Here is a 26,821-nt window from a genome sequence, read left to right as displayed (position 1 = left end):
TATAAGACTTTCAAAATAAGAGCACGTGTGTGAATGTATGCAAGTGTGCTCGTCACTGAAGAGTAATAGCCTTTACTCATTAAAAAAAACCTCTGTTACATGTAAGTAAGCACAAAAAAGTATTTAAATTGTGCAAAAATGTATTTAAAATAAACCTATATTTGGTATTAATAAGTGATGTTTATTGCGTAACTGCTAACTACTGCTAGATCAATATAAGTTTGACACAGTGCATGTTCATGCCAAGATAAAATAGACCTCAAGTTTGAGGACTGGTAATTTTCATAATAAACATTCCTTATTTTAAAAATGTTACTTTTCTGTTTAGACCAAACAAAACAAGCAAACAAACAAAACCAAAAAATGCTATATTATATGTAAAGTGATAAAATTTGGTACATGATGTATTAACACCAGACAATTTGAAAAGCTTTCAAAATTTATTCAAATATCCTGTTGTACAAACTTCCACCTCCACAGACTCTAAATGGAGAAGCAGGTATAATAAATTCATACAGTTATCAGCAGCACTGAGAGTCATTGCCATTGTGTCACCTGTGACCCACTGAAACAACAGTATGAACTTTAACACACAGCAGTCTGCACAAGAAGCACAAGTTCATCTCAGTTTATTGATTTAAACAAAATTTAAGTTATTGTGAGTCTGTGTGCTGTAAAAATCACTGTAGCAACATGATTCCCAGTGATTTCTGTCAACAACCAGAATGTGGACCTTTGAAAACAAGAGATTACTTTAATATTGCATAAAAGTTGATTGAAAATGTGTACCGGCTGAAAATACTTTCAAATTATGTGTTTTTTACAGCACAGAAAAAGAAAAATATACGGCAGCTGTTCTTGATGTTTTAGGAGACAAATGTAGCATCACACAGTGTTTTATTGTGAGTTGTTGTTTATCGTGGTGTGGCACAGAGGCGGTAAGGTTTGGGAGCGTGAGTAGCTCCCAGGATGAACTCCAGACTGGGTTTCTCTCTAGCAGGCGCTGAGAATGAAAACCTCTGCAGGAGGGAGGTGAAAAAGAGGAATAACTCCATCCTGGCCAGAGGTTCACCAAGACAAACCCGCTTTCCTGAGAACACACAATACAGCAGATGAGTTTCCTTCACTCATTTTATAAGACATTCACTTTAATCACATTTTATTACTGCAGCTCAGGAACAAAGTCAGGATACAGCAGAGACACTGATACGCTTCCAAATTACTAAACAAATAGTATACACTCTAAGAAATTTCCCTGTAAATTTACAGTAAAGAGCTGGCAGCTAAAGTTGCCAGCAGCGCACTGTTATTTTATAGTAATCGTACCGTATTCTACAACAACAGTTTATTACTGTAAAAAATATTACGGTATTATGCTGTTTAGAGAGCTATTTCCTAGGGCTTTCAAAATGAAAGCCCCAGGAAATAGTATAGCATAGAAATGGCTCAGACAAGAGATGACTTTTCAACATTAAGCTTTTATTAAAGCCAACTCTGTATCAAACATAGTTCAAAAACTGACCTATCTAACCCATTCAATTTTAGTAACATACAATCATTTGCTCATGCTGAACAGGTTCCCATTGTGCATGTTCTAGTTCAGGTACACTGAGTTTGATTGAACACATTCAGCAGCTAACAAATGTCAAGTAATTCAAGTCTTGTAAAATAAAATCTATAAAAACAATTAATGATATTTAACAGGTTGTCAACAATCTGTTTAAAAATTGCATATCATATTTCAGGAACCCTGCCTTTAGAATCAGTCTTTCGTAACTCGATCATGTTCAATAAACACCTAGTCATGGAACAAACCTGGAACTGAAGTATTTTATTCTGAACCCAACACAATACTGAGACCTGTTACCTTAAAATGACAACATGAACATCTGGTTGCAGACTGGGCTTTTGCTTTGTGAAAGTGAGGTCCTGTGTGTAGTGATGGCTGATCGAGGGTTTGTTGAAGCTTCGACACTTCATTCAAAACATGCTTCATTACTCGAGGCCTCAATGACACACAGTGCTCGAGTAGGACATCTAGTGGTCAATAAAATGAAGTGCAATCAAGACGTGGTCGTTGGTTCATGGATTGTTTTGGATTTGATTCGCCATGCACACATTCCTGTTTGACTACACTAGATGATTGTATGGGTTGTAGTGGACACAAAAATAATATTACTAGTAATAATAATGACAATAACTATTGAAGAGCACGTTTCTTATTTCCCATGTTTGTCTGTATCCCTATATACTCTTTGCTTATATTCTGTGTTATGAAACATTTAAACGGTGCTGCTACATTCATGAGATGCTCTACAAATACAGACTGATGTCATTTTCACATGGGGCTGGTGCAAATAAAGATTTTATGGATTATTATGGATTTTGGCAAAGTATGTCTTGGGGTTTATTGGTAAAGAGGTCAGTAAAGAGGGTGTGCTTATGTAACTGGTTATGAGGTTTTATTGAGAAATAATTTATCAACAGTATTGGGACCACTGTTCCCTCTAAGCTGCGCGCGATACTTTTTTTTTTTTTTTGCGCATTTATCATCTATTTTTTTTTTTTTTTTTTTTTGCCATTTTTGAGTTTTTTTAACTTGAGTCTCGACTCGACCGTTTTTCTCAGGAGGTTGGACTTTAGCCTTTGTGCTGGAGGGTTGAACCCTCAGTTCCAAGACTTTCAAAGCCTCCAGACCTCCCGAGTCCTCAAGACCTGAGCTTTCACACAGTCTGAGGGCTGAAATTTTCTAAGTCCCACAGTAGTTCTCTGTTAGATTGAACTTCCAGACAGTCCAAGGACTGATATCTTCTAAGTTCCTGAGTACTTCTCTGTTAGTTTGAACCTTCAGACAGTCTGAGAACTGAAATCTTAAAAGTTCTTGAGTAGTTCTCTGTTAGTTTGAACCTTCAGACAGTCTGTTAATGTTTCGATTAAATCTTTGTTTTTCTTTTTAAATGTTTTACCACCTTTTAATGTTTAATTTTCTTTTTAAATCCTTCATTGTATTTTCAGTGTAATTCCTATTTGAACTTTTATTGTCTTTAAGATATAATTTTCTAATTAAACATTTAATTTTTTAATTAAATGTTTTGTCTTTTTTTGGATAGGTGTAGTAAGAGACAGACAGGAAACAGGAGAGAAGAGTCGGGGGAAGACTTGCAGCAAAGGGCCACTAGCGGGACTCGAACCCGGGACGCTGCGTCGGGGACCAGCCCCTGTACATGGGTCACCCGCTTAACCCGTTGAGCTATATGGGCACCCATGTGTTATCTTTTTAAGGGTTTAATAATCTGATTAAATGTTTTGCATTTTTTTAAATGTTTAACATTCTTCTTGTGTCATTGTATTTTTTAAATGTTTAATGATGGAAAATACTTTATCTGTAATTTCTAATATTTGTATTTTAAAAATTTTGTTTAATTTCATAATGACATGTATTGTATCGTGTTGAATTATCTCATTCCATATTTTGTCTGTTTAATAGAGTTAAACATTAAATTACATTACATTCTATTAAACAGACAAAAATATGGAATGAGATAATTCAACACGATACAATACATGTCATTATGAAATTAAACAAAATTTTTAAAATACAAATATTAGAAATTACAGATAAAGTATTTTCCATCATTAAACATTTAAAAAATACAATGACACAAGAAGAATGTTAAACATTTAAAAAAATGCAAAACATTTAATCAGATTATTAAACCCTTAAAAAGACAAAACATTTAATTAAAAAATTAAATGTTTAATTAGAAAATTACATCATAAAGACAATAAAACTTCAAATAGGAATTAAACAGAAAATACAATGAAGCATTTAAAAAGAAAACTAAACATTAAAAGGTGGTATATGTACATATAATTTAATTGTATTTAATGTTTAACTCTATTAAACAGACAAAATATTGAATTACATAATTCAACAACATACATGTCATTATGAAATTAAACAAAATTTTTAAAATACAAATATTAGAAATTACAGATAAAGTATTTTCCATCATTAAACATTTAAAAAATAAAATTAAACAAGAATATTAAACATTTAAAAAATGCAAAACATTTAATTAGATTATTAAACCTTTAAAAAGACAAAACATTTAATTAAAAAATTAAATGTTTAATTAGAAAATTACATCTTAAACTTCTTAAATCTTTTTAACAATAAAACTTTTCAAAAGTTTTATTGTATTATTTTTTTTGTTTGATTTAATTGCTTTTTGTTATGTAGTTTATTTCTTTAATCTTCTTTTTCTGTCAAGATTTTAACCCCAACCTTAAAAATGAAATAAACCCTTAAATCACAATGAAAATACTTCTGTTGTCACAATCATGAGTTAGTCAATTATTCAGTTTATCAATTCAACTTTATTTGTTTAGCACCTTTTACACAGATGACAAAACTAAACAAGCAAAGAGAAAAAAACTATGATTAAAACTCAAAAACATTAATAAAAAAAAAAAAAAAAACAAAAACATTTAACATGGTAATAAAATATGTTGTGTCCAGGGGATGGAGGGAGTTTATTGAAGTCTTCTTGGGCTCACATGGGAAATCATTTAAAATATAAACTTGATATTCAGTCTAAGGAAACTGCAGAGCGACAGAAGAACCAACAATATCTCCTGTTTTCTCCTTTAATGAGTCGACTCTTCTTGTGCTTTCAGACCAAAGAACTACAGACTCTTCACAACCTGCTCAAACTCTTGGTACAGGACCTCACCACACGGGTCAAGAAGGTTTCCATCTCATTTCTACTCTGAAGCTCACCTTCTCCTGCTCAAACTACTGACAAATGTTTCTGCTGCTCTAAAGTCTGGTCTCCAGAACTTCCTAAAAACTCTCAAAGTCTCTTCTGCTGCAGGTTGCTTTGTAGAACTGTTCCAGAAAACCTCACTAAACCACATGGAGGGGCCTCAAGATAGTCGTCCAAATGAAACCGTACAAAAACCAAACTAGCACAACCCAAACGCTAAAGTCTCCTGCAGCCTACCAGAGAACCTCTGAGAACAGAGAATCAGGACAGGAACTCTCACCTTCTGGACAATCAACATCGGTTCTCAAACAAGAATACAGAATGTGTCTGACCAAAAACCTCTGAAGACTCACTACAGCCAAAATAAAGACACAACTCAGCTGTACCAAATCCACTAATCACTGCACATATTAGCACCATGTGCTAACTGTGGTTAAAGAACCACATTTACCAAGACAACTATCCAGTACAAAGCCCTAAAACACACCAAGAAACACATTAAAAACTATTTTACTGCTGGAAGCTGCAAGCCAACGCCTAAAGAACAAACTAAAGCAATGGAGCCAAACCCAGTTCTGTGGTGAAGAGAAACAGAGGAAATGTTTGTCTGCAGCTAAATAAAGCAGGAAGACAGCGAGCTGCTCAGGTGTTCCTGATAACACCAAGCTGCTCAGGTGTTCCTGATAACACCAAGCAGCCACCTGGACAGCCAATAGGAACACAGCTTCCTGGAAGTCCAGAGGGCGGGGTTAGTGAAGGAAATTTAGTTTAAAGTTGAAGCAGAAAGTTAACAAAGAAAGTTGAAAACCACCTTCTGATACCTGAAATCTCTGAGTTTTCACACAAAGAACACCTGAACATGTCAAACTGGTTCCATAGTAGAACCATCATTGTAAAAACGTCATAGTATGGTGTGTTGCTCAAAAAACATTAGGACCCGGCTGTCAGGGGACAAACATGTAAGAAACATGAGAACAGAGAGAACCCAACCAGTAGGTCACAGTTTATCATCCCCCAGTCATCTCCTGAAGTCCATATGGTGAGAGACATCAGTATCTGGTTGTTAATTTACCAGAGGATGCTTATAATCATGCTGATGTGGTCTGTACTCTGCAGTATTTTAGTGACTCAATAAATACCTAAGTTGTTTTTTTTAAATGCTTTTTAGTTTTTAATAAACATTTAACAGCCTATATGTAATCAATAAATGGCCTTTGCCTATCTTACGAAAAACTCACTCAGAACTCTGATATGTTAACAGTACTAAATAAATCAATAAATACATGCATACACACAAAAATAAGTTAATACATTAACTGTGTTAAGATAAGATTTAGATTTTTAAAAAAAGTTGTTTATGTTTTTGCAGAATCCAGTATTGCTCACTGGTTGGTCATTACATTTTATTAGTTTGATTTCACTGTTTAAAATGATGCCACCTCTTTTCAGACAGAACCTGTGATAATAAAACAATACAAAATTTTTAGTTCCGTGTTAATAAAGCACTTAAAGCTTTAAGTATGGCTAAATGCTTTTTTCAAAATTAAATATATCACTCCTTAGGTGGTAGTGGCCCCAAGTTCAGTAAAGTTGGAAAGATATTCACAGATTCGGACTTCCAGCATCAATAACTCATTAGATATAGGTTGTCAAAACATAAACGGTGCCTCTTTCCCATTGTTGCAAGGCAGACAATGTGCTACAAGCCCAGTTTTATCAAAAGTAGCTGTCTTTCAAGCTACAGGAATAACATTGGTGTCTATGGAGTGAACAGGGTCCGTCTGCAATTTGCAAAACCTGCTGCAACAGTAAAGAGAGACAAATATTCAATAACTTCACTCTTATACATTGTAGTGTCACTAAAATCACTGCAGCCTTCAACTGGCTCCTGTTGACAAAGTGTTTTAACAGAAATGTAAATGCTGTAATTTGATTCTTTTAATGAACCATGTAACTTGAATGGATGTGATGCTGGTGTGACCACAGTGCACATGTCTGATGTTGCTCACAGTGGTCCAAGGGACGCTCAGGGAGTTTGTGTGTTTGCTCAGACTCAGGAAAAATTACAGGGAACATTGTTTGGGACTCAAGCAGTTCCTTCTTTTACTCACTATCTCCCCAGCCTTAGAAAAAAAGAAACCTGTTCACACGGCACAGATGAGGCTGAGGTACACAGGAAATGTTTGGCTCCATTGTACAAGTTTGGGTAAAGAGTTTTGTGGGTTGCCCAGTAAGCCAGTGGGTCTGCCGTTCTTTCTACAATTGCATTCGCTGTGGCGCTTTGCATTTGCCAGGCTCTACTTGCGTCTTCGTCTAATAGGCTCCACAGTTGAACTGAAAAATATTGAAGATCATCATCATCATCACCAGAAATGTCAGTCATTCCCTATTCAGAAGAGAAAAAAAATACCTGTGGAAGGTGCTGCTGGTGGTGGAGGACGAGGCTGTGGTGGTGCTTGTGACGTAGATGACTGCTGCTTGGTATTCTTTATGTTAATTGTTGTGCATTCTGTTATTAAACGTTCTTTCACACTGGCTGCCACTCTGATTGGTGAATCCAAAAGTTTTGAACTGCAGAGCCACAAGTGTAGCAACAGTCAGTGAACTGTTCTTTTCTTTGGTTTGTAGTCTGTCAGCTAAGCACCTGACAAGGTTCTGTGCCAGGTGTTGTGGCATGGGGGTGGTGAGTTGGGAATATATATATATATATATATATATACATATATATATATATTTATATATATATATATATATATATATATATATAATATATATATATATATATATATATATATATATATATAATCTATCTATCTATCTATTCTCTACGAAATACGAAATCTGACATACTACTAACTCTCAAAGCAAAAACAACAGCAAAAAAACAATCTATTCTGCGAAAAACAATTCAAACGAACAACACTGAATAGGGTTCTCCTATCCCGGAACACTCGATCCCGCTGAGTGATTCACATAACAAACCGAACCAATCAGGTGATTCGAAGCAGTTGAGTGCTTCAAACGTCACTGAAGTGATTCAAACGTCACGAGTCACGTGACCAAACCACGCCTCGGCACAGTGGCTCGATACGTTTGCTTCATGAGCTACAGCGCATGTGTCGAAGCCTCGGGTATCAGAGGACCATCACTACCTGTGTGGACAGGAGCTGTGGGTTTACATGAAGTCCCACTCAGAGTCCATCAGTGTTTTTATAAAGGAGGCTACATGGGGATTTAAAGTAGATGTCTTTTTCTGAAGCAGCTTCCTGACCTCTTGGACATCATCTTCTCCTGGCTGGCCTTTGTTCCCCTCTCAGGGTTGATACCAAGAAAGAGCCTACAACGGAATGACAAAGAAAGAATATATTAGGTGTGTAGGCAAAGATCCCTTAAACTTAATATGGAACTCTGTCACATTAATCAAAAAAAAACCAAACAAACAAACAGGAAACTCAAATTATTAAGCAAAACAGAGGCTTCCACTTAAAACAGCTATTTAGTTCAATACACATTTAAATCTAATTTTTGCAGCCGTTTGCATAACAAGCAAATTTATCTTTCCTAAGTGGAGAGAAAAGCAACATGACACATCCTACAATCCTTTTTAAAACTTGAAATTACCTAAATGCTCAAAAGCAGACAAGTACATGTGGAGATGTGATAACAGATCAGTGGAGCATCACATTGGATATTTAATGGAAAATTACACGAAAGACAGAGATAGCTAACCTAACCTAGCTGGATCTGGTTGCTTAGAAATTCATTTTCCTGGTCTGGTTTAAAAGAAAGAGCCAAAGTTTTGTCCACTCTGCAGCCAAAGGGGAGGATGCTAGCTGCTAGCTAGCTAGCTTCTAGCTAACAGTGTGGGGAAACGTTAGCATTCATGCTAGCTGCTAGCTAACAGTGTGGGGAAACGTTAGCATTCATGCTAGCTGCTAGCTAACAGTGTGGGAAACGTTAGCATTCATGCTAGCTGCTAGCTAACAGTGTGGGAAACGTTAGCATTCATGCTCGCGACTCGTGGCTAACAGTGTGGGAAACGTTAGCATTCATGCTCGCGACTCGTGGCTAACACCAAGCAGTGACTAACTGGCTATGTTTATGTTACTGTCAAAGAATAAAACATAAAATAGACTGACAGAAATAAAAGTAAGGCTGACTTTTTAATAATCACAGTTACCTTGTTCAGTGAACCGGAGCAGGATGGATCAGCTACAGGTGGTCCCTGCAGGTCTGAGGGCCGAAAATCATCGTCCTCAGTTCTTCCTTTTCTCCACATCTTCCCTCAGTAATGAGTAAAATCACTGATACATACTATTTTAAACCTATTTCGTCACTTCTTTGTGTTGACTGTTTGCTAAATGCGGTGATATGCAGGAAGATTTGCCGAGACGAGTAACGGTCGGACTGCAGCAACAGTTACACTCAAATCAACCCAAACCAGAAAAATACTGTAATCTGCTGTAAGATTGTACGGTAGCTTGCTGTTAGTATTTTGTTCTTGAAAAACACGTGAATTTACAGTATTCAGCTGTATTTACAAAGAACGGTATATTACTGTACAAAATATGCTGTATTTTTACAGCAATTTGTTACAGTGTAGATAATGTTATTGGAAGGAACCAAAAATGAAGGTATTTTCTGGGTTTGATCTGCTGTTAGAAGTGTCTCCCAGGCTCTAGGTGGAAACTGAATATAATCCACTGAAAAAAGTGATTGAGCTTTTAACTTCTATAATCTGTATCTACTAGATCACTGCCTTGTTTTTCATTCATTTATTTCCCTGCACCCTGTGTGTCATGGTGCATAAGCTGCACATGATGTTAGTTCACAACATCTACAGGTTAGATCAGGAGTCTACAGTGATCATTCAGCAAGATACAGACGTTGGAGTCACTTAAACTGGATATAAACACATTCCAGCCTTAAACTTCTTTAGCATTTGTTAGATATTTGTGGGTGTGACTCTTATCAAACACTAACCAGGACCTGTGATTACCAACGAGCTGTTAAACCTCCTTCGATCAACAACCAAATACAAGTAGAAAACTCATTGTATGATATTATACATGATAAGAAGACTGATATCTAAATATAGTTTTGCTGTTTGTCTTATATTCTCACACTGCCCTTATACCCCAGTCATTTGAGCTTCTGTAATGGTGAACTTTCCCCACTATTGGATCAATAAAGTTTATCTTATCTTATCTTCTATTAAAGACCTTCCCTGCAACACCAGCTTGTGGATTTCAGCACCATTCTTCAAAATAGCTGTATGTAGTTCAGGGATTATGTTCAAATGTCAACCGTGACACAATGTTTTTAAACTGTGAGCTAGACAGTATTTTATAATGCATACTTATCTCTCTACATATCTCTGTTTAAATCCCTCCTTAAATTTCCATTATTTGTTTTCACCACGGGCTGCACAGTGGCGTAGTGGTTAGCACTTTCGCCTTGCAGCGAGAAGATCCCTGGTTCGCGTCCCGGCTTTCCCGGGATCTTTCTGCATGGAGTTTGCATGTTCTCCCTGTGCATGCGTGGGTTCTCTCCGGGTACTCCGGCTTCCTCCCACAGTCCAAAAATATGCTGAGGTTAATTGATTACTCTAAATTGCCCGTAGGTGTGAATGTGTGAGTGATTGTTTGTCTATATATGTAGCCCTGCGACAGACTGGCGACCTGTCCAGGGTGTCCCCTGCCTTCGCCCGAGTCAGCTGGGATAGGCTCCAGCCCCCCCCGCGACCCTAGTGAGGAATAAGCGGTGTATAGATAATGGATGGATGGATGGATGTTTTCACCACTATATCAGCGCTCAAAGTTTGCAGGATGCTCACAAACATCTAAAAATAGGCAAATGAAGCTATTAACTACTCAAACTCTCTCATTTTTTAACTTTATTTGGTGATTAAATTTGTAATGTGAAACATAATACCATACTTGAAATTACAGTAAATAAAGCATCACTCTAATATATAATATTACTCTAACATATATAATAGAATTTAAACGGCAATTTAAGTTCAATATAACACAGTTAAAGGGAAAGGTTATATTCAACACATGCACATCCAGCTGAAACAGATACAAATAGTGAGTGGTTACTAATAAAAACAACTAGTGCCACACAATGACATGTTTTATCTTTCTGTCATTTGGCCTTTTAATAGTCCTTGGCTAAAGCTGCATGATACAGGATTCTAACTACTGACTCACCTGCAGAAAAAGGAAGGAAGGCTTCTCTCTTCCTAAATTTACCGTCCTTATCCAGAAAGTGCTGAGGGTTGAAGGAGTGTGGAGTTTCCCACATGGACTCATCATGCAGGACAGAGTGCAGTGTAGCCATTAAAATGGTGCCCTGAAGGGAAAACTGGTTAATTAACCTGCATTTTGAAAAATATTCTAAATATCATAGTTTGTCATACCGACAAAAATAAAGTAAGAATTTCGGATCCACGTTGGATTAAAAGTTGAGCTCATTCTTGACCTTTGAAAGAGTTGACAAAATAATTATGCTTTCCGAAAATACTTGGTTTAATTGTGGAATAGAAATTTTGTTAACTGGGTGAATTCTAAAATCATCAGCGTCGGTATGTCACCAATAGTTTTCTTGGTAAGTCAGATTAATTTGGAAATTTGTATTTTCTAGACACTGTAAAGATGAAAACATTCAATACACTAACACACTAAACCCAGCTGCTACTACTTCTCACAGAAGCCCAACTTCAAACATTGAGCTTCACTGAATCAGTTCAAACATTGTGTGTTACATTTTCTTTTTTCTGTGTTTGTAGCTCTGATGTTATACAAAATGACAAAATTAATGTGAATATGGCTGAGTGAGAATTCTGAGAAATAACTTTGAAGGCAGTGAGGAACTACCCAGTCAAATGCTTCACTTTACTAAAAAGGACACATTACCGTCAGGTAATAATGGAATAATCAGGAAGAGTAACTACTCAGTATGATGTTTCATTTTGCTTAAGTGGACAGAAGAAGTGTAATTAATGTTGGATTAATCAGTAAAGAATGAGAGGTTATGGTCTTGTGCTTCTCAATGTTTGAAAGACTTGATTGATTTATCGATTATTATAAATTAATCTCTACCTAGTGATTCACTAATGCGATATTTCCTTGTTCGTTCTTCAGTAACTTAGAGTTAATTTATAAAAAAGAGTACTAGTTTAGAAGTTATTACAAAAGTACTTATCAGTGGCCCATATCTATTATATCATTCCTAATGCATTTGGTAATTAATCTCATTTTCATGTTTAAGTGTTACCTGTGGATTGTGTACCTTTGGGATTGTGTACTTATCCAGTGTGGTGTCCTTGTTTGCCATGCGGGCCACATTCAGTGGGAGGATGTTGCCCATTCTCTGTATTTCATGGATGACTGCATCAGTATAGGGCATGTTTTCTCTGTCAGTCATGGAGGGCTGTCTGGATGAACCAATCACAGCATCTATCTCAGCCTGGACTCTCTCTGCACAAAGTGTAATTAAAAAACAAGGTCAGTCTTTGTGATGAAAAGATGACTGAGAGGGGAAATTACACATCACACACCTTCTTCCCCAATTCAGGACTGACCAGTGATTGACCTCTGACAATATTAAATCAGAGTAAGATGCTGATAAAAGATGCAGCCATGGCAGATATTACTGAAACACTCACTCTGTATGTCAGGATAGTGGATCATGTACAGCAGCCCCCAGTGTAAAGTAGTGGTAGTAGTTTCAGTTCCAGCACCAAATAGGTCCACAGTGCAAAAACACAAATTGGTGACATCAAAACCAGCTTCTTTGTCCTCCTTCTATCAATGACACACGAGACAGAAGTGAGAATCAGCTAATAAATTTCATCTGTGAGGCACAAACACAAAACAAAGACACAGAAACACTCACGTCTCCCATCTCTATGAGGAAGGAGTCGATGTAGTCTCTTGGTGATGAGGGGTCGAGGTTTTCTCTGTGTTCTTTGATCTTCATTTCTGTGAAGTCAATTATGTTCTGAACCAAACTGAATATCCTCCGATGAGGTCCAGGCAGCCATTTCATCAGCCGGGGTACCATGTTGTAAATCTACAGAGGAAGAAGACAGTTATTAAATCATCTGACAGGTGCAGACATTTCTGTCTAATTAAATCATCAGTGGATCGAGAAGCACGTGTCACTTTTGATACTTTACATACACTATATTGCCAAAAGTATTGGCTCATCCATCTAAATAATCAGAATCAGGTGTTCCAATCACTTCCATGGCCACAGGTGTATAAAATCAAGCACCGAGGCTGCAGACTGCTTTTACAAACATTTGTGAAAGAATGGCTCGCTCTCAGGAGCTCAGTGAATTCCAGCGTGGAACTGTGATAGGATGCCACCTGTGCAACAAATCCATTTGTGACATTTCCTGGCTCCTAAATATTCCACAGTCAACTGTCAGCTGTATTATAAGAAAGTGGAAGTGTGTAGGAACGACAGCAACTCTGCCACCAAGTGGTAGGCCATGTAAACTGATGGAGCGGGGTCAGCAGATGCTGAGGAGCATAGTGCCAAGAGGTGGCCAACTTTCTGCACAGTCAATCACTACAGACCTTCAAACTTCATGTGGCCTTTAGATTAGCTCCAGAACAGTGCTTCAGCAGAGAGCTTCATGGAATGGGTTTCCATGGCCCAGCAGCTGCATCCAAGCCATACATCACCAAGTGCAATGCAAAGCATGAGATGCAGTGGTGTAAAGCAGCCACCACTGGACTCTAGAGCAGTGGAGATGCCTTCTCTGGAGTGACCAATCACTCTTCTCCATCTGGCAATCTGATGGACCAGTCTGGGTTTGGAGGTTGCCAGGAGAACCATACTTGTGGGACTGCATTGTGCCAAGTGTAAAGTTTGGTGGAGGGGGGATTATGGTGTGGGCTTGTTTTTCAGGAGCTGGGCTTGGACCCTTAGTTCCAGTGAAAGGAACTCTGAATGCTTCAGCACACCAAGACATTTTGGACAATTCCATGCTCCCAACTTTGTGTGAACAGTTTGGAGCTGGTCCTTCCTCTTCCAACATGACTGTGCACCAGTGCACAAAGCAAGGTCCATAAAGACATGGATGACAGAGTCTGGTGTGGATGAACTTGACTGGCCTGCACAGAGTCCTGACCTCAACCCCATAGAACACCTTTGGGATGAATTAGAGTGGAGACTGAGAGCCAGACCTTCTGGTCCAACATCAGTGTGTGACCTCACAAATGTGCTTCTGGAAGAATGGTCAAAAATTCCCATAAACACTCTCCTAAACCTTGTGGACAGCCTTCCCAGAAGAGTTGAAGCTGTTCTAGCTGCAAAGGGTGGACCGATGTCATATTGAACCCTATGGATTAGGAATGGGATGTCACTTATGTTCATATGCGAGTCAAGGCAGGTGAGCGAATACTTTTGGCAATATAGTGTACTTGTTGGTGACAATATTTGTGTAGTTTTACTGAAAAGGGGATTTGAAATGAAGAATGTTTCATGTAACAGTATTTTTACAGTGTTGTATCTGTTTTATTTGTAGGTGAATTTTTTTGCAATATTATTTAAATCCATATTTGACTTACTGTATGTGTTCAGCATGAATCCTGAATTAAATAAGGTTGTTGGATGCTGGTGGCTCACCTGAACCAATAAACCTCCCTGTAAGTACACAATTTCATTGAAGTGGTCGAGAATAGTCTGGTGCTTCTTATCATTGTACTCGAATCGATGCCCAAACACCAAACAGCAGATGATGTTGGATACAGCTTTGTTAACCAGTTTCTGGGCACTGAAAGGCTTTGCTGTAAAATAAAGAGAAAATATAGATCAGACAGAAACTTTGTCAAAAACGGAGTATATGTTTTCAAGGAATGTGTTTTTTATGGTTTGAAAGCTATAAAAAGTTTGTCTCTGTAGTACATGTTGTGGCCACATTAGTAGGTTACAGAGCAGCAACAGCTTCTATAGTAGATACAAACTAGACATATTTAGAAAAGTTCTCAGAGCTGTACAAGTCAACCTCCATTATACATTGCATAAAAATACAAAAAAATATACAAAATTTAGCCACACAGAAAGATCCCAGGCCAAGGCTGGGATGCGAACTGGGGCTCTTCTAGCTGCAAGGCGACGGTGCTAACCACCGAGCCCCTGACTCATTGTTTTAGTTCCAATATGCAGATGTTCCTTTAAATTATCAGTCTTGCATTATTTTAGTTCGTGATCCAAAATGTCAAGTTGCATGCTTTTGTGTTGCAATTTTGGAGTTAAAAGTGCAATCACATGTCTATGTCTTAGGTAGTGAAGAGCAATGTATCATTGTAAAATAGAGTTTTTGTGCCTTGCTGATCTGCAAAAGCCTCTGTGAGATATCGACACTCCTCCTGGATAAACAGCTCCAGAGTCTTCTTGCCCAGACCAAAGTTTCTGAGTGTATGAAGAGCAAATCTCCTCTGCTGCTTCCATAGATTACCATTTGACATCACAATCCCTTTTGGAAACACAAAACAACATTAGATCAGAAATCATTTGATGCAGGTGGTCTCATAAAAAACACCAATTAAGAACTTTTCAAACAAAATGCAACAATTATCACCTCTATTCCGAACGAATTCATTAAACAAGGGCACAGGCGGACGATCTACATAGTCTTCTCCTCGTTGGACCAGGGCTTCTTTCACAGATTTGTAGCCATTTAAGACCACAATCCTTCCACCAAAGAGACGAAGGCTGAAGATGTTTCCATATTTCTCTGCAAACTGAGCACAGACAGCAGATTGGTGTTGTGGTGAAACTATGAGGTGACTCAAGTGAGGTCAGGTCCTACTTAAATGTATTGATTTTACATCTGTATTTTCTTCTGCATGTTGCACAATAGATCATTTAACAATTTGTGGTGCAGAACTGAAATGACATATTGTCTGAGGAGGACAGCTAGAACTGTGAAGACATAGTGCATTATGGGAGAACTGTACACCACATCATTTTGACATTATTTGTCAGAGTCAGAGATATCTGTCAGATAGAACATTATTTACTCAGAAAGGATGACATTGTCTAAAACCAGGTATTCTGTCAGCAGTGAGTTGCAATTGTTGCCACTTTACAAGGAAACACAACAAATTTATTTCACCATTTAAATCAACACTACCAGCTGCAAGAGGTGATACACATTACAAACAATCAATCCAATCATTCAAGATTTCTTTTTCCCATTTCCAAATAGTTACTCCAGTCAATTGTAGAAAATTCCCTGATTTGTTCAGGTCACACTATACATGGCAGAAAAGTTAAAATATGCATAAGTAAGACAGTTGTTTTCCCAAATATTATGCAGAATTATTATATGGTCCAAATAAAATAGTCAAGATAACATCCTCCCTGTCAGATTTTGAACCCTTCAATGGACCCAATAATCTCTGCTTGCATTTATGTAATGGCCAAATATACAAATAAGTGCTGGGGTTCCAAAACTGAAGGAGATTAAATCCACAGTTAAATATTTACATTTTTAATGCAGTAAAATTGCTGTTAATTCACTTTAAGTCAGTGGACTAATTATTAACTCTAATTCAGGGAATGTTTAGGTGGAGGTGAATTGAGTGTAACAAGGTGCTTGATTTTGTTGTTTCCAATGATGGAAAGCAGCTGAGTAGATTTGCTCAAGTACTGGACTTCAGTATAATTTAGATTTACTTGTACCTGGGCATTTCCATTTTATGATACTTTATACATCCACTCAGTGAGATTTCAGACAGAAATATTGTACTTTATGCTCTGCATCTGGATTGTCTTACAGATTTCACCAATTGATAACATAACAAGCTTTTAACATACAATGCACTGCAATTGAGTATTTTTACTTTTACTCTAAGATGTGAAAACCATCTCTGTTGTCCTTTTCTATTTTCCTAGAACTGAGTTAATGATTTCCTCTGCTTCCAATTGGACTTTGCCTGAACTTGTTGTATGGAAGCTCTGAAATGCTTCTTTCACAGTCACAATTTTTCTTCACTATTTTTTTTCCAAAACACTGAAAGTAATTTCTAATTTAATTATTTTGAGAAAAATAACAGATCACATCAGTTTGTTTGATGTTTCTGAAGTCTCAGACTCTTTCTTTTCTAATAGCATTACTACTACTATTATTCCTATTCCCATATAGATTCGTACCTCTGTGAACTGCAGGTGAAGTCTTGCAGGTTGGATGCGATGAAGATCACCAATGAAAGGTAGAGCCCACGGTCCAGGAGGGAAGTTTTTCGGCACTCTGTTCTTCCAAACATCAGCCAGCAGCAGAAAAACACAGAAAAATATTAACAAACTTGTGCCATCTATCCACTCCAAGCCGAGAACACTGAGTATTGCCTCCATTTCTTCATTAGAACTGTGCTATGTATAAATGGAGCCTCATTCCTTTTAAGTTGTTTAGTGAAATGAACTGACTCCTCCCAGTCTCTCTGAACCTGCCCATTCTACAGTACATTCTGAAGTGACTGCGCCTCACCTTTGTTCTTGCATGCAGGCAGACAAATACTGTCATTAAAATGAACAATACATTGAAAAAAAATCCCAGAGTTGCCTTACCACAGTCTAAATCCTCAGTAACACTTGAAATTCTCATTGTGGTAGGCTGCTAGGGCAGAAAATGTTGTTGTTGTGTCCTGTAGTGAAAACAATTTTCTAACATCAATAATGGAAAGGAAGGACCAATGTAGGTCAATTCAAAACCATGATTACAAACTACCCAGTTCCTGAATGTAGTTGCTTTAGAATGTGATCTGATGTTTATCATCTCGTTACCCTGTTCATTCTGTTTTGATTGTACTCTCAACATCATTGAAAATAAGGGCATGGCAGCAATAATTCATGTACAAAGGGCTGAATGAATGAGTGAACCTGCAGCCTACATCTGGTTGGACAGGCTCCTCCTAACTCTGGACTAATACAAAAGTAAACAATGAGGTGCAGCATTAGCGGAGTTGAGGCAGGTCTTGCAAACATTTCTGGGTCATGGACCGTCCTATGATGGCACCTACCTTTCACTGAAGGAGGCCTCACCCTTAGTTATGCATGACTTTAAGACTTAATGCAACTTAAATTAATGAGTTTTATAAAAATTCACCCCATGTACAGTTGTCATGAACAAGGGAATTAGCAATAGAGACCGAAGTCGTTGTTTGTAGCAGGCTGTTACCATGTTTATTTCTGCTGTAACTGAACGCTGGAATGCTGGAGGTCATATACAGAGGTGCTGATTAGCAGAGTGACAACATACATCTTCATAAACACCCAGCTGCTACAAAATCTGTATTTGTGTTGATACTCAGTCATCCAGGTCACGGTAATCCTCAGAGCTTCAGTTCAAAGAAACTAGACAACTGTCTTTTTGTTATGGTCCCTGCTCCAGCCCCTGCCCTTCTTTCTCCTTCTCCCTCTTTTTTCTTTCTCCCTCCTTTTTTCCTGTCTGTCATCTGTCTCTCCCTATTCTCACTGTCTCTGATTTCTCTCTCATATCCCTTCACTTGTCCCATGTCATCTCTCTCCTTGCCTTGCATCTCTGGCTCTGTCTGTCTGTCTGTCTGTCTGTCTGTCTGCCTGTCTTCCTCTCTCCTGTGTTTCTCTGCTCTCTGAATCTTCACGGTCCAGTCCGACCGGTCTTGTTCTGCCTCAGCCTGCTGTAACTCTGTCTTCCATTCCTCCTGCCCCCGGATTCCCTGAGCCTGCTTTCCTGCTCCTTCTGTCTAGTTTTTCCTGCTGTTTGTCAGTTTTCAGCCCATCCTCCCATCCAGTCATCCATCCTGTTTCTAGTTCCCCCTTAGTTTGGATCCTTAGATTTGTTTGTTCTAATAAAGATTCCTTTCCCTGCCAAAACCAGTTTGTGTGTTTCTGTGTCTGCGCCTGGGTTCTCGGACTTCCCCTATAACACTTTTTGGTTGTTGAAGACATTTCATTGCTCATCCAAGAATTTCCTTAAGTTCTAATTGACTATCGAGCTGGTTTACAGAAGCCTGTTTGATCATCATGTGTCCTTAAATAAACATTATCTTCTCACTGACTCCTCTCAAGGTGAGTACAGGGCTGTGATTTTTGGTACAAAACTAAAATGTTCATAGGAATTTATAAGATCTTTCAATACAGGAGATTACTTTAATAAAGTATAATGGTTTATTAAAGAGGACCATTGGTGGAAAATCTTTTCAAATTGTGTTAGATTTACACTACATACATACGTACATACATACATACATACAGTGCTTAACAAATTGAATCAGTCCACCACCCAGAGTACGGTGTTTGCCACCACTGGCCAAAATTAACAGTATTGCCGATTACCTAAATATTTTGTATGTTTCTTCAATGGTTAATCCACCAGTGTGTGCAAGCTCCTTAATCCAAATATTTTAATGCTAAAATATAATTAGTGTTGTCATCTATGATTTTTTCATTTTACAGCTTTACAAAAAAGCAGGAAAATTAGTAAAGCACATTATTATTTTTTGATTGAAATGCCAGATTACAGTTATTTGCTTGCATTCCTGAACAGACAAAAAAATTTTAGTGGTTGCATATTTTTCTTAATTAATTTCGGACTTCTCAGAGGCTCAAATTTGGGTCTAAAGACGTGAATTCAGTTTGAAATTCCTCACTCCTGTTTGAAACTGTGAAATGTAGGGAACTCATTGAGAAAGACGGAGTCTGAATTAAAGCACTTCATGATGCTGGATGAGACAAACAGAGAAAGACATAAAGTGTTCTTCTAGTATGGTCAAGTATGCCTTGGAATCAACTGCAGACTGATACTTACAAAATGCGCTGAGGACGAGGCCGAAAACAAAAGCTAACCGAAGCAGATTTCAAGAATCTCAAGATTTGAAGTACTAGAGACAGAAGGAAGACCACTGCTGATCTTCAGACAGAGATTAATGCTTCCAGATCAGAATGTGAGAAAGTCTCCAGAATGACCTTAAGCAGACAACTGAAGGAACAAAGCTCAAAGGGAAGAATAGCACAGGACAAACACTGGACTGGAGATGACTGGAAAAAGATACTCTGGACACACGAGTCCACGTTTCAACCCTTCAGTCAGCAGCGTTGTGTTTATGTCCGCAAAAAAGCGAGGGGAACTTTTTGATGCTCGATGCATTGCACCCACACTGAAAAACAGTGGAGATTCCATTATGATAAGAGGTTCCATTTGTAGAAGCGGCATCGGCAAATCAGTTAAAATCAGGAGTACTGGGACTGATGGACTGGCTAAGTCAAAGTTCAGAACTTGAATCCTATTGAACAGATCTGGGATTTATTGAATTCAAAAACACATCACACAAAGGTTTCGTCTAAAGCAAGTCTCTGGGAAGAGCTAGAAACTATTTGGAACTCAATAACAAAAAAGACTGTTGAAAAGTCCATAAAAATAATGCCAGCAGGAATGCAAGCTGTTATCAGGGACAAAGGAGGTCATACTAAATATTAAGATTTTTGGTTAATATATGTGAATAAGAACTATTTACTTGTTCCAGGTTGCTATTTGCCTAATAATAAACAATACATTTTTTAGTTTGAAACAATTTGTTGACAGATTTGTAAAATATTTGTGTTTTCTTGTTTTTATGACAGGTGGTTGAATAAAATTGTTCAGCAATGTTTATCACATATTCTTGATGCAAAACAAGATAAAGGTAGTGGCACACAGTGTTTGATTGTGAGTTGTTGTTTATCGTGGTGTGGCACAGAGGCGATAAGGTTTGGGAGCGTGAGTAGCTCCCAGGATGAACTCCAGACTGGGTTTCTCTCCAGCAGGCGCTGAGAACGAAAACCTCTGAAGGAGGGAGGTGAAAAAGAGGAATAACTCCATCCTGGCCAGAGGTTCACCAAGACAAACCCGCTTTCCTGAGAACACACAATAAAGCAGATGAGTTTCATTCACACAATTTGATCACATTTTATTACTGCAGCTCAGGAACAAAGTCAGAATAATGTACAGACACTGATCCCTTCCCTAAATTACTAACCAAATCATTTAGATAATGTTATGATAAATGGCAGAAACCCAAAATGAATGTATTTTGGTCAAAGTGTCTACAGGGCTGTAGGTGGAAGCTGAATGTAATCCATTAAAAACACTGATGGTGATTTTACCTTCTTTGCCTTGTTTTTCATTCATTTATTTCCCTGCACCCTGTGTGTCATGGTGCATAAGCTGCACATGATGCTAGTTCACAACATCTACATGTTAGATCAGGAGTCTACAGTGATCATTCAGCAAGATACAGGCGTTGGAGTCACTTAAACTGGATATAAACACATTTCAGCCTTAAACTGTCTTTAGTGTTGGTTTGTGGATGTGACCCTTTTCAAGCATTAACCTGTACCTGTGAGCTGTTAAACCTCTTCGATCAACAACCAAATAAAAGTGGAAAATTTATAGTATGATATTATATATCATAAGAAGACTGATATCTAAATCTAGTTTGTTGTTTGTCTTCTATAAAAGAGCTTCTCTGCAACACCAGTTATATATGTAACTAACATTAAGCAGAGCTGAAATGACAATGTAAGTTCAATATAACACAGTTAAAGGGAAAGGTTATATTATAAGAAAGGCACTTTGAAATAAAATGTATTATTATTATTATATTCAACACATGCACATCCATCTGAAAGAGATACAAATAGTGAGTGGTTACTAATAAAAACAACTGGTGCCACACAATGACATGTTTTATCTTTCTGTCATTTGGCCTTTTAATAGTCCTTGGCTAAAGCTGCATGATACAGGATTCTAACTACTGACTCACCTGCAGAAAAAGGAAGGAAGGCCTCTCTCTTCCTAAATTTACTGTCCTTGTCCAGAAAGTGCTGAGGGTTGAAGGAGTGTGGAGTTTCCCACATGGACTCATCATGCAGGACAGAGTGCAGTGTAGCCATTAAAATGGTGCCCTGAAGGGAAAAACTGGTTAATTAACCTGCATTTTGAAAAATATTCTAAATATCATAGTAAAAAGCAAAAATTAATAATTTCTGATCCACGTTGGATTAAAAGTTGAGCTCATTCTTGACCTTTGAAAGAGTTGACAAAATAACTATGCTTTCTGAAAATACTTTAATTAATTGTGGAATAGAAATTTTGTTAATTGGGTAAATTCTAAAGTGATCAGCGTTGGTATGTCACCAATAGTTTTCTTGATAAATCAGATTCATTTGTAAATTTGTAAAATTAATGTGAATATGGCTGAGTGAGAATTCTGAGAAATAACTTTGAAGGCAGTGAGGAACTACCCAGTCAAATGCTTCACTTTACTAAAAAGGACACATTACCATCAGGTAATAATGGAATAATCAGGAAGAGTAACTACTCAGTATGATGTTTCATTTTGCTTAAGTGGACAGAAGAAGTGTAATTAATGTTGGATTAATCAGTAAAGAATGAGAGGTTACGGTCTTGTGCTTCTCAATGTTGGAAAGACTTGATTGATTTATCGATTATTATAAATTAATCTCTACGGTAACTATTACGGTATTTTCTTGTTAGTCCGTTTGTATCTTACAGTTGATTTATAGAACAGAGTCCCAGATTAGAAGTTATCACAGAGGTACTTATGAGTGGCCCATATCTATTATATCATTCCTAATGCATTTCTCACACATTATTTGGTAATTAATCTCATTTTCATGTTTAAGTGTTACCTGTGGATTGTGTACCTTTGGGATTGTGTACTTATCCAGTGTGGTGTCCTTGTTTGCCATGCGGGCCACATTCAGTGGGAGGATGTTGCCCATTCTCTGTATTTCATGGATGACTGCATCAGTATAGGGCATGTTTTCTCTGTCAGTCATGGAGGGCTGTCTGGATGAACCAATCACAGCATCTATCTCAGCCTGGACTCTCTCTGCACAAAGTGTAATTAAAAAACAAGGTCAGTCTTTGTGATGAAAAGATGACTGAGAGGGGAAATTACACATCACACACCTTCTTCCCCAATTCAGGACTGACCAGTGATTGACCTCTGACAATATTAAATCAGAGTAAGATGCTGATAAAAGATGCAGCCATGGCAGATATTACTGAAACACTCACTCTGTATGTCAGGATAGTGGATCATGTACAGCAGCCCCCAGTGTAAAGTAGTGGTAGTAGTTTCAGTTCCAGCACCAAATAGGTCCACAGTGCAAAAACACAAATTGGTGACATCAAAACCAGCTTCTTTGTCCTCCTTCTATCAATGACACAAGAGACAGAAGTGAGAATCAGCTAATAAATTTCATCTGTGAGGCACAAACACAAAACAAAGACACAGAAACACTCACGTCTCCCATCTCTATGAGGAAGGAGTCGATGTAGTCTCTTGGTGATGAGGGGTCGAGGTTTTCTCTGTGTTCTTTGACCTTGATTTTTGTGAAGTCCATGATTTTATTCTGCAGAGCAAATATCCTCCGATGAGGTCCAGGCAGCCATTTTATCAGCCAGGGGACCATGTTGTAAATCTACAGAGGAGGAAGACAGTTATTACATCATCTGAAATATTAAATCATCTGAAATACTTAAGACATTTTTGTCTAATTAAATCATCAGTGGATGGAGAAGCACTTGTCACTTTTGATACTTTACATACTTGCTGGTGACAATATTTGTGTAGTTTTACTGAAAAGAGGATTTGAAATGAAGAATGTTTCATGTAACAGTATTTTTACAGTGTTGTATCTGTTTTATTTGTAGGTGAATCGTTTCACAATATTGTTATTTAAATCCACATTTGCCTTACTGTATGTTTTCAGCATGAATCCTGATTCAAATAAGATTGTTGGATGCTGGTGGCTCACCTGGATGAATAAACCTCCCTGTAAGAGCAGTAATTCATTGAAGTGGTCGAGAATAGTCTGGAGATTCTTATCATTGTACTCGAATCGATGCCCAAACACCAAACAGCAGATGATGTTGGATACAGCTTTGTTAACCAGTTTCTGGGCACTGAAAGGCTTTGCTGTAAAATAAAGAGAAAATATAGATCAGACAGAAACTTTGTCAAAAACGGAGTATATGTTTTCAAGGAATGTGTTTTTTATGGTTTGAAAGCTATAAAAAGTTTGTCTCTGTAGTACATGTTGTGGCCACATTAGTAGGTTACAGAGCAGCAACAGCTTCTATAGTAGATACAAACTAGACATATTTAGAAAAGTTCTCAGAGCTGTACAAGTCAACCTCCATTATACATTGCATAAAAATACAAAAAAATATACAAAATTTAGCCACACAGAAAGATCCCAGGCCAAGGCTGGGATGCGAACTGGGGCTCTTCTAGCTGCAAGGCGACGGTGCTAACCACCGAGCCCCTGACTCATTGTTTTAGTTCCAATATGCAGATGTTCCTTTAAATTATCAGTCTTGCATTATTTTAGTTCGTGATCCAAAATGTCAAGTTGCATGCTTTTGTGTTGCAATTTTGGAGTTAAAAGTGCAATCACATGTCTATGTCTTAGGTAGTGAAGAGCAATGTATCATTGTAAAATAGAGTTTTTGTGCCTTGCTGATCTGCAAAAGCCTCTGTGAGATATCGACACTCCTCCTGGATAAACAGCTCCAGAGTCTTCTTGCCCAGACCAAAGTTTCTGAGTGTATGAAGAGCAAATCTCCTCTGCTGCTTCCATAGATTACCATTTGACATCACAATACCTTTTGCTTTTGGAAACACAAAACAACATTAGATCAGAAATCATTTGATGCAGGTGGTCTCATAAAAAACACCAATTAAGAACTTTTCAAACAAAATGCAACAAACATCACCTTCATTCCCAGCGAATTCTTCAAACAAGGGCACAGGCGGACGATCTACATAGTCTTCTCCTCGTTGGACCAGGGCTTCTTTCACAGATTTGTAGCCATTTAAGACCACAATCCTTCCACCAAAGAGACGAAGGCTGAAGATGTTTCCATATTTCTCTGCAAACTGAGCACAGACAGCAGATTGGTGTTGTGGTGAAACTATGAGGTGACTCAAGTGAGGTCAGGTCCTACTTAAATGTATTGATTTTACATCTGTATTTTCTTCTGCATGTTGCACAATGGATCATTTAACAATTTGTGGTGCAGAACTGAAATGACATATTGTCTGAGGAGGACAGCTAGAACTATGAAGACATAGTGCATTATGGGAGAACTGTACACCACATAATTTTCGACATTATTTGTCAGAGTCAGAGATATCTGTCAGATAGAACATTATTTACTCAGAAAGGATGACATTGTCTAAAACCAGGTATTCTGTCAGCAGTGAGTTGCAATTGTTGCCACTTTACAAGGAAACACAACAAATTTATTTCACCATTTAAATCAACACTACCAGCTGCAAGAGGTGATACACATTACAAACAATCAATCCAATCATTCAAGATTTCTTTTTCCCATTTCCAAATAGTTACTCCAGTCAATTGTAGAAAATTCCCTGATTTGTTCAGGTCACACTATACATGGCAGAAAAGTTAAAATATGCATAAGTAAGACAGTTGTTTTCCCAAATATCATGCAGAATTATTATATGGTCCAAATAAAATAGTCAAGATAACATCCTCCCTGTCAGAATTTGAACCCTTCAATGGACCCAATAATTGCTGCTTGCATTTATGTAACCGCCAAATATGCAAATATGTGCTGCAAATAACAACTGTATTCGTTACTGATTGATCAGCTGGTTATATTTTTTAGATTGATTGTTTGATTTGCCAATAAAATGGCCCAAATCAATCAGAAAAATGTGATATATCGTCGTTTCTTGTTTTGTTTGCCTCCAAAACTGAAGGAGATTAAATCCACAGTTAAATATTTACATTTTTAATGCAGTAAAATTGCTGTTAATTCACTTTAAGTCAGTGGACTAATTATTAACTCTAATTCAGGGAATGTTTAGGTGGAGGTGAATTGAGTGTAACAAGGTGCTTGATTTTGTTGTTTCCAATGATGGAAAGCAGCTGAGTAGATTTGCTCAAGTACTGGACTTCAGTATAATTTAGATTTACTTGTACCTGGGCATTTCCATTTTATGATACTTTATACATCCACTCAGTGAGATTTCAGACAGAAATATTGTACTTTATGCTCTGCATCTGGATTGTCTTACAGATTTCACCAATTGATAACATAACAAGCTTTTAACATACGATGCACTGCAATTGAGTATTTTTACTTTTACTCTAAGATGTGAAAACCATCTCTGTTGTCCTTTTCTATTTTCCTAAAACTGAGTTAATGATTTCCTCTGCTTCCAATTGGACTTTGCCTGAACTTGTTGTATGGAAGCTCTGAAATGCTTCTTTCACAGTCACAATTTTTCTTCACTATTTTTTTTTCCAAAACACTGAAAGTAATTTCTAATTTAATCATTTTGAGAAAAATAGCAGATCACATCAGTTTTTTTGATGTTTCTGAAGTCTCAGACTCTTTCTTTTCTAATAGCATTACTACTACTATTATTCCTATTCCCATATAGATTCGTACCTCTGTGAACTGCAGGTGAAGTCTTGCAGGTTGGATGCGATGAAGATCACCAATGAAAGGTAGAGCCCACGGTCCAGGAGGGAAGTTTTTCGGCACTCTGTTCTTCCAAACATCAGCCAGCAGCAGAAAAACACAGAAAAATATTAACAAACTTGTGCCATCTATCCACTCCAAGCCGAGAACACTGAGTATTGCCTCCATTTCTTCACTATAATCACAGCGATCAGGACTGAGCAGAGTTCAGTCAGGTAAAAATCCTTCTGGAATGACCACATAGCTGCGGGTGTAATCATGTTTTATTATGAGACTTTCACAATAAGAGCATGTGTATGTGTGCATGTGTCTCATTTTTACTCACATAAAATATATAAATACCTACATACACACACACGCACACACATATTTGTGTGTGTGTATATATATATATATGTATTTATATATTTTATGTGATTAAAAATGAGACACATGAACACATACACATGCTCTTATTTTGAAGGTCTCGACTAACTTCAAATAGGTATACTTCAGTGTTCTATGAATGCTTTGACTTGGTAAC

At 37.5% G+C, this 26,821-nt stretch overlaps 2 protein-coding genes across 3 annotated transcripts; both read right to left on the bottom strand.

The window, feature by feature from the left end:
- Nucleotides 1-612: 612 nt before the first annotated feature.
- LOC111564993 (cytochrome P450 2J4-like) lies at nucleotides 613-17,200 on the bottom strand. 2 transcript variants are annotated; one of them, XM_055014668.1, is made up of 9 exons: nucleotides 16,947-17,200; nucleotides 15,370-15,532; nucleotides 15,115-15,264; nucleotides 14,415-14,575; nucleotides 12,672-12,848; nucleotides 12,442-12,580; nucleotides 12,066-12,253; nucleotides 10,985-11,126; nucleotides 613-1,090 (listed from the first exon to the last, which is right to left on the bottom strand). In XM_055014668.1, exons 1-9 carry the CDS (start codon nucleotides 17,145-17,147, stop codon nucleotides 915-917), a joined length of 1,497 nt encoding a protein of 498 aa, XP_054870643.1. In that variant the 5' UTR covers nucleotides 17,148-17,200; the 3' UTR covers nucleotides 613-914. The 2 variants fall into 2 exon arrangements, with proteins under 2 accessions (XP_054870643.1, XP_023120679.2); XM_023264911.3 differs by lacking the exon at nucleotides 613-1,090 and adding an exon at nucleotides 10,648-10,843 and having other exon boundaries at nucleotides 16,947-17,199.
- A 1,718-nt stretch (nucleotides 17,201-18,918) lies between these two features.
- On the bottom strand, nucleotides 18,919-26,536 carry LOC111564989 (cytochrome P450 2J4-like). Its single transcript, XM_023264906.3, has 9 exons — nucleotides 26,266-26,536; nucleotides 24,559-24,721; nucleotides 24,298-24,453; nucleotides 23,598-23,758; nucleotides 23,085-23,261; nucleotides 22,855-22,993; nucleotides 22,479-22,666; nucleotides 21,575-21,716; nucleotides 18,919-20,666 (listed from the first exon to the last, which is right to left on the bottom strand). Exons 1-9 carry the CDS (start codon nucleotides 26,464-26,466, stop codon nucleotides 20,491-20,493), a joined length of 1,503 nt encoding a protein of 500 aa, XP_023120674.2. The 5' UTR covers nucleotides 26,467-26,536; the 3' UTR covers nucleotides 18,919-20,490.
- Nucleotides 26,537-26,821: the final 285 nt, after the last annotated feature.

Source organism: Amphiprion ocellaris, chromosome 2, assembly GCF_022539595.1.
Source record: "Amphiprion ocellaris isolate individual 3 ecotype Okinawa chromosome 2, ASM2253959v1, whole genome shotgun sequence".
Taxonomy (NCBI): domain Eukaryota; kingdom Metazoa; phylum Chordata; class Actinopteri; family Pomacentridae; genus Amphiprion; species Amphiprion ocellaris.
This window is presented reverse-complemented; position numbering and strand designations above follow the sequence as displayed.